Here is a 10,323-nt window from a genome sequence, read left to right on the forward strand (position 1 = left end):
TTTTTTATTTATTGTAGAGATGAGGTCTCGCCAATTTGCCCAGGTGGGTCTTGAACCCGCAGGCTCAGGCAGTTCACTCACCTCAGCCTCCCAAGGCATGGGATTACAGCTGAGCCACCAAGCCCGACTTCCTTCTGATCTTGACATGATCACTTCTATAGTGTTCTATTTTGGGGTTAAAGCGCTATCTGACAATGCAACTCACGTGGGAAGGGAAGAAATCATGCATCAGGCTCTGGTTGGGCATGGGACAGAGGAGAGTGAGGCTTGTTGAGAGTAAGGGGCAAAGCCTGGCAAAGGGTACCAAGGGACATGGGGAGGGAGCTACAGATGTGCTTTAAATAACCAGTAGTGTTTACACCGGGGCTATAGCTAACTGTGTTGATTAAATCCTGTGCTTTTATTTTCATTTAGCTGCTATCACCAGAGTCACCCAGCAGCTTTGCTTTTGTGTCCTGACTGAGCCTGATGTAGCTGAAGAGAGGAAAACTGACTAGAGGTCAAAGATGACTTCCCCTGAGACCTGGAAGTCTGCCCACCTGTGGCCAAAGCCACCAAAATCCCGATAACAAGACTATGTGGGCCCAACTCCTGAATTAAAGGAGCCTGTGGACCTACAACATACAAGGGGCTCAGAGCCAGTACTCACTCTCATTGGTAAGCTATGGGAGGAGACTCAGGGTCTGGGCCAACCTGAAGGTGGAGACTTCAGAAGATTAGGGGGAGGTTGGGGAGCAGGGGGAATGATCACTTAGTTTTACTCTTGGTGGGTAGCTAGTTACAGCTCTTACACTTACTAAGTTGCAGCGGGGGAAGAGGAAGTGCTAGGTATCTGATAGCTATGGATAGTGGCTTCTGAATTTGATATTTGAGGTTTGAACCAGGAGTATCTGCAGAGGGGCTGCTTTAGGGGAAGTTTTCTTCTGACCAGGTCCAAGCAGTTGACTTCAGAGGCCTGAAATGCCACAATTTTTTCCTCTGGCTCAAAATCCTTCCCTGGGGAGAGAGTGTATTCCATTATTTGATACCAATTTCGTCTAGAACACTGATTCCACCCAAACATTAGCATTCATTCACCTACTGGATACAATAGGCTGATTGTATTTTAAAATTCAGTGTATCCAAAACTGAGTTCCTCTCCCCTCAGAAGTGTCTGTGTGTGGTGGTGGGTCAGACCCTGATTTTATGTTCAGTTTAGCACAATCTTCTGTTGAATCTTACCTGCAATGGTGAACTTTAAAGATTTTTTTTTTTTTTTTTTTTTTTTTACTCATGTACCTGTTACACTTTAGTATATAGATAGATCAACGTTACAAGCACCTGGCTCAGATCCAAGGACAAATGCACAAATTCATGAGTCAGAAGTCTGATAATACAGTTATTTTGAAAGGATAATCCTTTCTTTTACTTGAGACCTTGGGTCTTTGTTCTTGTTGATAGTAAGTAAATCTCTGGGTTTCTGGTGTGAACTTTTTAAGAGGGCCAAAACTATTCTGGAAATCTGGCAATCACCTGGATTCTTTCAGCTGTCAGTGGTTTGGAGAACATCTCATAGGCCCAAGTCATCAACTACCTTGTTGCTTCTGTTAGGGACAATGTGCGGGACTGCTGTATAGCCCCAAGCAACCCCACCCTGGTGCTAGAAGTCTTTTTTTCCCTGAAAACCTCACATCAGGCTGCATCCTCCTCTGCTGTCCCTGGCACCAGGCTTTGTTTACACTTGGAGAGCTGCCTTGGTGTGGGTCATCGGGATAGTGCACTCCTCTCCTGCCAGCCTCCTCCTTCCCCTGAGGTCTGGTGGGCTGCAGTCTCAGGAAGAGCTTGGTACTTAGGACTTTTATTTTCTCCCTGTGGAAATACGAAGACTGGGAGAAAACCTGCTTCAACTTCAATCTGGCTACTCAGCAGACTGCATGAGTGGAAGCAACTCATTCTGGTGCTCAGGCTGGACTTCAGGACCCAAGGCAGGCCAGAGCAGCAGGTCTGGCCTAATGGACCTTCCAGTATGGGCAGGACGGCTGCATTGGCAGGATGGCTGCATTGGATTATACAACTGTTTGTGCTGACCCTGACGTTTATTCCGGACCCAGAAGAACCTGCTGGCTTGGCACACCTCATGGGCTTCTTATCCTCAGGTTTTGGAATTGGTCAATAGTAAAGATAAGAACTATGAGGTAGTCTCCCTTTCTGACCGTTCTTCTCCACCAAACTAGCCCAGTCACAGACAAGGGAATAACATTGGTCATATACTTGTTCAATAACGATTTAAGGGAGCATGATCACAGTTGCCTTAGGCATGCACCTGTGAGAATATGGCAGGAACATTCCTACCGTCATGGGTTAGGGATTAGTACGGCAAATTCCTGCCTAACACTGGGAGTCTTATGCAAAGGCTGACTTGCCTAAACTATAAAACATAATTCCTGTCTGAGCCAAGCTGGCACCTATCCGAGGTCTCCTCTAAGGCTAATCCTTTGTAAGCAAAGTGCTTGTCTTGAGGATCCCTGACCCTTAACTTTAACTTTCTCCACCAGATAACCAGCTAATTCCAGGAATTTGCTGCCCCCCAGTGGCTTCTAGGGGAAGCAAGAGCCTCACACTCCAGGTGTCCTAGTACTTGCTTAGTGAGCCATATCATCATCCTCATTTTTGGATGGTCACAGCATTCTTCCCCTCTGCGCTAGATACAGACTTCTTCCAGGAACCTTTCTGTGGGAGCGAAGCCAGAGACTTCGTACAGCATTCAAGCTTCATGGTGGAATTAATTTCTGCCAGTTCTTTGTTTCCTTAAGTCCTTCTCCTGGTGTGCTAATCCCTTTTGCAGTGGGTACAGTTTGTGAAGTTGTCTGCCCTTTAATGTTGGCAAAACTTAATGAGTACATAAACAGCAGTGAGCACATTGTAGTGGCAGTGTTTTGTGTTTTTTTACTCCAGTTGCTGTCAGTATGCAACAGAGTGGTTTTTAATCCTTTGTTTCTATGCCTACAAATTGATACTAAGATGACTAGTAAGTGGCTGCCTGTTAATTTACAACACTGAATTGCACCTTTGTGTACACGCAGGATGGAAAAACTAATTGTCTGTTGGTCTAATTAGCTGCAATAGTAGAAAGTGCACAGAATTTAATCATTTTGGCAAGTTTAACAACTCCATGTAGATAGAAATTAATGTAGTTCAAGGCTTACAAAGTGGACATAAAGTCAAAGAATGGGTAGGGGTAAGATGGAGGAGTCTTTTTTTTTTTTGAGTTGGAGTCTTACTCCACCCAGATTAGAGTGCAGTGGCAAGCTTGTGGCCACCCCGGCGTAGACCTGCTGGGCTCCAGTGATCCTTCTGCCTCAGCCTTCCAAGTAGCTGGAACTACAGGTGCATGCTACCACACTGGCTAATTTTTGATTTATTGTAGAGACGAGGTCTTGCCAAGTTGCCCATGCTGGTCTCGAACCCACGGGCTCAGGCAATCCACTTGCCTTGGCCTCCCAAAGTGCTGGGATTACAAACTGAGCCATCAGGCCCGGCCAAGGAGAGTCTTATTAAATCTTTATTTATTTTTATTTTTTTATTTTAAAGATGTGGGTTACAATTCAGAGTTAGGTATACAAATGGTCATTGTACAGTTAAAGTTTGGGCCTCACTTTGGTCCCTGCTTAACCTGGTTTGAGATCAGGTACCCTTATTGATGAAATCTTAAAAGAGGTGACAAGAGGGCATCTTTTTGTGTAATTCACCTTCCAACCTGGTGAGCCAGAGATATACTGTCACAGGACACACTTTGAATCAAATGTTTCCCTAGATCCGTAGGGAATAGTTGCTACTTGCCACATGTAGTTAGCTAAGTTACAAATAAATTTAAAAGCTCAGTTTCTCAGTTGCACTAATCACATTTCAAATGCTTAAGAGCCACATGTGGCTAGTGGCTACTATTGCATAGTGCAGACAGAACATATTCATCAATGCAAAGTTCTATTGGACAATTGTTACACTAGAAGAATAAATGCCAACTTAAGAGTTAAGGTGAGGCTGGGTGTGGTAGCTCAAGCCTGTAATACCAGCACTTTGGGAGGCCGAGACAAAAGGATTACCTGAGTCCAAGACCAGCCTGGGCAACTTGGTGAGACCTTGTCTCTACAATAAATCAAAAAACTAATCAGACATGGTGGCACACCTGTAGTTCCAGCTACTTGGAAGGCTGAGGCAGAAGGATCACCTGAGCCCAGCAGGTCGAGGTTGCGGTGGCTGTGAGCAGCAAGCCACTGCATTCCAACCTGGGTGACAGAGTGAAACTCCCCCCCCCCCCCCAAAAAGAGTTAAGGCAGCTGTGGTTTGGAAAGTAATAGGGACTGAGTTTGCTTAAAAGAGACAGAAGTTAGTCCTGCTGATAGTAGTTTGTTTCTGGTGAGCACTATGAATAGTTAATGTATCTAAATAGAAAGCCAAGTTCAGAATGTACTTCCTTTTTCTTCACTTGCCATAAGTTCCTAGTGTCTAGTCAGTCCTGAAATTTGTCTTATTATCCTTCCCCTTTTTTTGTGTGTAGGTAAGTACAGTGGGAAAATACCTAAGATAATTCAGATTTAAAAGGGTTTAAGACTTGCTGCCATGTTCAAAGTTAGTTTTTATTAAACACAGTTTATCACATTTATACATATTCTGTCCCTTGACACCACTGCCATAGGAAGATAGCAATGTTTACAATCATTATCAGAGCCTGGAAGCAGGGAGGCAGAGACAACTGTTAATGAAAATCTTACACAAAGCTCAGACACATTCTACTTCCCACCCTAATGGCGATTACTCTTCAGTCTGGGTTGCTACAGTGGTAGCCCTTCTAGATTCCCTCTATCAGAAGGAACAAGCTTTTACTGGAGGCACATAGCCTGGTGGTATGGGAAAGCAGAATTTTATTGCTGATGAGCAATTTTATTGCTCCTCCCCCTTGTGGCTTCAGCATAAGAGAAATGGAATGCCAAGAAAAATGCCTGGCCAAGAAACTAAAGGAACCTTTAGCATTCCACCATCTCCAGAGAGTAGAGTAAATTTTGACTGACATCCTACTATTAGTGAAAAAGACTTACTCCCTTAGCATAAGGCTTCATAGTGGTAGGATGGTGCAGATGGATATGCTTTTTCCTTCCATGTGTTAAGCTGGGAAACCTAAGGAGATGTCAGTCACCAGGGTGGTTAAATCTGTAGTCACAGAGCCCTCAAGGGCCTGTGGTAGAAACTCATGGATATCACAAGATATCTGACTATCATCAGTCTGAATCCAGATCGTGGGGGTTGTCATAGCCAAACTCCTTCTGGACATCCAAAGGGTATTTGCTCCACATCTGCTGTCGTCTACTGCCTCTTTCCTCCTCACTGAGGTATTCAACAGAGCCTAGAATGAGATACCAGAAAGGGACTCTCTGATTTTCTAGGCTACAATAGCCCCTTTTCTGGAGGTCTGTTTTTTAGTCAACATCATAAAATACGTACTCAATTAAGAACATACAGAATATAGAATTAAAACTTTTTTTAAAAGCAGCCATAAGGCCGGGCGTGGTGGCTCATACCTATAATCCCAGCACTTTGGGAGGCTGAGGTGAGAGGACTGCCCGAGCTTATGGGTTTGAGACCAGCCTGGGCAACCTGGTGAGACCTCATTTCTACAATAAATAAAAAATTAGCCAAGTGTGGTGGTGCGTGCCTGTAGTTCCGCTACTTGGAAGGCTTAGGTGGAAGGATCGCCTGAGCCCAGCAGGTTGAGGCTATGTTAGCTGTGGACATGCCACTAACCTCCAGCCTGGGTGAAAGAGTGAGACTCCAACTAAAAAAATAAAAATATAAAAAAGTAACCATAAGCTGGGCATGGTGGTTTATGCCTATAATCCCAGCACTTTGAGAGGCCAAGGTGGGAAGACTGCTTGAGCCCAGGAGTTTGAGACCAGCCTAGACAACATAGTGAGACCTCATTTCTACAAAAAAATTTTAAAAATTAGCTTGGTGTGATGCTATGCACCTGTAGTCCCAGCTACTTGGAAGGTTGAGGTGAAAGCATTGCCTGAACCCTGGGGTCAAGGCTGTGATGAGCCATGATCCTGCCACCACACTCCAGCCTGAGTGATAGAGTGAAATATCAACTAGGAAAAGAAAAAAGCAGCCATACTCCTACCATCTAAACCAAGTCTCCTAACAATGAGGTATTTTATCACTGCCCACCTAATTACAGGATTTTTTAAAATAGTAGTTACCGATTAAATTATGAACAGGAAACTTCCAGATAGGTTTTGGATAATTTAACTTCACTTTTAGTGGTTTGGGGTTTCTCAAAAATGTACTGCAGCACAGAAGTACTTGAGGTGCTTGTTAAAAGCAGATTTCTAGGTTTCACACCCAGAGGAACCAATTTAGAAGGTCAAGGATTCCAAGCATCCACTTTTTCAGCAGCTCCCTGGGAAATTATAAATGCATATGGTCCATATGGTCCATAGTTTATAGTATTCTGGAGAAAGCTACTGCCTAAAATAAAGGGTCTGTCTCTCTAAAAAAAAAAAACAAAACCAAAAATAAAAATTAAATAGTAGTTACTGGATGTGGTGGCTCACACCTGTAATCCCAGCACTTTGGAAGGTAGAGGAGAGAGGACTGCCTGAGCCCAGGGGTTCGAGACCAGCCCGGGCAACTTGTCAAGACATTTTTCTTTACAGTAAATCAAAAATTAGCCAGGTGTGGTGCAGGCCTGTGGTTCCAGCCATGTAGAAGGCTAAGGAAGAAAGATCAACTGAGCCCATCAAGTGGAGGCTGCAGTGGCCATGAATGTGTCACTGTACTCCAGGCTGGGCAACAGTGAGACTCTGACTCAACAACAACAAAAAATTGTAGTCATATTGTAAATATTTTTGTACCTAAATACTCTGTACCCCTTTTCTTTTAACACCTCCCCGATAGAACATTCTACTCTTTGATTATTTGTTCCTCTGTTATCAGGCATCAAGGAATTCTTTTCGTTGACACTTAGGAGAGCATAGTCAACAAAGGAACTGTGTTGCCAGGTCACCTTTCCTTTCTTTCCCCCCAGGTACCGTGTCCACTTTGCATCTTTCTCAAAATGACTGTAAATGCAGCCATTCCTTGAGGTTAGATAACTGGCTCAAGAAAACCCTGGGCCTACTCCTACTGGTGAACTTCTCTCTTTAAAACTTTCTTGATTAGAGCAGGGAAAGGGACAATGAGTTACATATTGTACTTAATATCAACCACTAACATTCATGCAGTGCTGTCATTTTCTGGAGAGAAAATGAGGCTCGGTGTGGTAAAGTAACTGCCCAAGATCCATAGTTGGGCAATGACAGAACTATGGATTTGAACCCAGGCCTGAGCAATATTACACACCCAGCAGTCACCTGGGAACACTGGTCTTTGGGTCTCCTAGAGAGTACCACTTGTGGTTCATTTATTGGAGCTCAGTGGCACAGAAGGAAAGCCGGTTAAGACGTACCTGGCAACTATAGTTCCCCCTCAGCCTCATCCTGGGCTACCACTCACCTCTGGAATCTTCATCTCCATCACTGCTCTCCTCCTCTGGGTACTCATTGCGCCAGTTGTTCTCACTGTTCTCGTCATCTTCATCATCATAAATGTCCTCTGGCTCTTGATCATCATTCACCTGCACGTCTCAATACAAACATGAGTCTAAGTCCAAACTTTTTTTTTTTTTGAGTTGGAGTCTCACTCTGTCACCCAGGCTGGAGTACAGCACGCTCACCATCACTGCAGCCTCGACCTGTTGGGCTTAGGCGATCCTTCTGCCTCAGCCTTCCAAGTAGCTGGAACTACAGGCACGTGCCATCACACCCAGCTAATTTTTTGACTTACTGTAGAGAAAAGATCTCACCAATTGCCCAGACTGTTCGTGAACCCATGGGCTTAGTCAGTCCTCTCACCTTGGCCTCCCAAAGTGCTGGGATTATAGGCATGAGCCACCACGCCCAGGTAATTTTTTGATTTATTGTAGAGATGAGGTCTTGCCAAGTTGCTAGGCTGGTCTCAAACCCATGGGCTCAGGCAATCCTCTCACCTTGGCCTCCCAAAGTGCTGGGATTACAGGTGTGAGCCACCACACCCAGCTAAGTCCAAGTTTCTAACTTAGGTTCTTTGGGGGAAGCTCTTTGCACATCAGCTTGGCAGATGTCATGTAAGGGTGGTAGGTGAAAAAGAGGCAGATTAGTTCATTTGACTCAGGTACACAGAAGCCAGTAGTAATTTTAGGCTATGAAAGGGAGATGGCAGAGAGTCAAGTTCCAGACACCACACTCCTGGTGGGATACTCTGAACACCAGAAGGGATCACAAGGAAAGAAAGTGACAGCTCCATGTAGGTAATGGCCACAATCTTCACATTCCTGAAGGGCAGCCATGTGGGAGAGGGATTATATAGATTATAGGTTATGCTGAAGGTCAGACCCAAAGCCTGAGAGTAGGGGGTACAGGCAGTGGTCCAAGGTGGTGGCTGGCTGCAAATCTGGTTCTAGTGCAGGATGTAAGATACAGTGCTGCTCTCACAAAGTGAGTGACAGGTGCCACCTTTTCTCATTAGTAATTTTAGAATTTAATAATGGTATCAGGATGTTAGATTTCTTCATCCAAGGTTTTCTCCTCTTTTAAGACACAATTTAAAAGTGGCTTTTGTGGCTGGGTACGGTGGCTCAAGCCTGTAATCCCAGCATTTTGTAATCCCAGCATTTTGGGAGGCTGAGATGAGTGGACTGCCTGAGCCTGTGGGTTCAAAACCAGCCTGGGCAACTTGGTGAGACCTCATCTCTACAATAAATTAAAAAAAAATTAGCCAGGCATGGTAACACATGCCTGTAGTTCTGACTACTTGAAAGGTTGAGAGGAAAGGATCACCAGAGCCCAGCAGGTTGATTCTGGGGTGGCCATGAGCGTGCTACTGCACCCCAATCTGAACGAGTGAGAACACAACTCAAAACAAAAACAAAAACAAAAACCAATAAAGATAATGCAGCTGGGCACGGTGGCTCATACCTGAAATCCCAGCACTTCGGGAGACAGAGGTGAGAGGATTGCCTGAGCCCAGGGGTTTGAGACCAGCCTGGGCAACCTGGCGAGTCCTCATCTCTCCAATAAATAAAAAAATTAGCAGGGCATGGTTGTGCATGCCTGGAATTCCACCCACTTGGAAGGCTGAGGTGGAAGGATCAGTTGGTTGAGAAAACAGTGGCTTGAGTGTGCCACTGCACTCTAGCCCGGGCGACAGAGTGAGACTCCAACTCAAAATAAAATAAAATTTAAAAAAATACATTTTTACTTTGAAGTAGGACAAGAACTAAGAACAATGTTGGCCGGGCACAGTGGCTCACACCTGTGATCCCAGCACTTTGAGAGGCTGAGGTAGGAGGATTGCTTGAGCCCAGGAATTAGAGATCTGCCTAGGCAACATAGTGAGTCCTCGTCTCTACAAAAAAAAAAACAAAAAAAAACAGCTGGGTGATGTGGCATGCACCTGTAGTGTCAACTACTTGGGAGGTTGAGGTGGGCAGATTGCTTGGCAAGCCTAGGAAGTTGAGGATGCAGTGACTGTGACACTGCACTCTAACCTGGGTGACAGGGAGACACCCTGTCTCAACAACAAAAAACAAAACCATGTTAATTGTAAGGAGGCAAAGTTCTCAGGAAAACGAGCTTAGGATGCCTCATGCCGCCTCTCCCGATGGTCCCCTTACCAGCTCCCACTCTTGACTATAGGGCTGCACAGAGAGGATGTTCTCAATCCACCCTGGAGTGGCCATCTCTGAGTAGTAAATATCATACACATAGTCATCGTGCTTTTGTTCCTCCTGGGGCCTGGCCCTTGGTTCATCCTCAGATATCGTCAATCGCTCACGTATCAACTCTACAGAATTGCAGAGGATCACATCTGGGTCAGATGTCTGTAAAGAAAACAGAGATTACATATATGACTCCAAACATGATGTTCCAAGAGGAAGAACCTACGAGTTGGGTGAAGGAAGGCTCCCTACAGTCTCTATGTTATATTCAAGATGCTTATCCACATGGACTATTCGTTTCTTCTTAACAGTGAAACTAAAAAAAAAAAAAAATCACTGGGCACAGTGGCTCAAACCAGTAATTCCAGCACTTTGAGAGGCCAAGGTGGGAGGATCACTTGATGCTAGGAGTTAAAGACTAGCCTGGGCAACAAAGCAAGACCCCTGTCTTTACAAAAAGTATTGTTTTTTTTGAGATGGAGTCTCACTCTGTCGCCCAGGCTGAAGTGCAGTGGCACGCCCTTGACCTCCTGGGCTCATGCAGTCCTTCTGCC

At 44.9% G+C, this 10,323-nt stretch overlaps 2 protein-coding genes across 4 annotated transcripts in view; one reads left to right on the top strand and one right to left on the bottom strand.

Annotated features, from left to right (window-relative positions):
• Positions 1 to 10,323, top strand: part of SLC7A6 (solute carrier family 7 member 6) — a 56,759-nt gene that overhangs the window by 32,453 nt on the left and 13,983 nt on the right. The window contains exons 9-10 of one of the 3 annotated variants that reach the window (XM_021716910.1): positions 415 to 657; positions 9,050 to 9,055. In XM_021716910.1, coding sequence (XP_021572585.1) covers positions 415 to 497 — 83 coding nt within the window. In that variant the 3' untranslated portion in view covers positions 498 to 657; positions 9,050 to 9,055. Of the gene's footprint in view, positions 1 to 414; positions 658 to 1,864; positions 2,905 to 9,049; positions 9,056 to 10,323 lie in introns of those variants that run through there. The other 2 variants (XM_008067313.1, XM_008067317.1) reach the window with 2 other exon arrangements.
• SLC7A6OS (solute carrier family 7 member 6 opposite strand) overlaps positions 4,596 to 10,323 on the bottom strand; it is an 8,922-nt gene continuing 3,194 nt past the window's right edge. The window contains exons 3-5 of the mRNA XM_008067325.1: positions 9,725 to 9,931; positions 7,528 to 7,648; positions 4,596 to 5,380 (exon numbers count right to left, since the gene is read on the bottom strand). Of these exons, the coding sequence (XP_008065516.1) occupies positions 5,256 to 5,380; positions 7,528 to 7,648; positions 9,725 to 9,931 (453 nt within the window). The 3' untranslated portion in view covers positions 4,596 to 5,255. The remainder of the gene's footprint in view (positions 5,381 to 7,527; positions 7,649 to 9,724; positions 9,932 to 10,323) is intronic.

Source organism: Carlito syrichta, unplaced genomic scaffold (genome assembly GCF_000164805.1).
Source record: "Carlito syrichta isolate Samal-C Ts95f unplaced genomic scaffold, Tarsius_syrichta-2.0.1 Scaffold106348, whole genome shotgun sequence".
Lineage (NCBI taxonomy): Eukaryota > Metazoa > Chordata > Mammalia > Primates > Tarsiidae > Carlito > Carlito syrichta.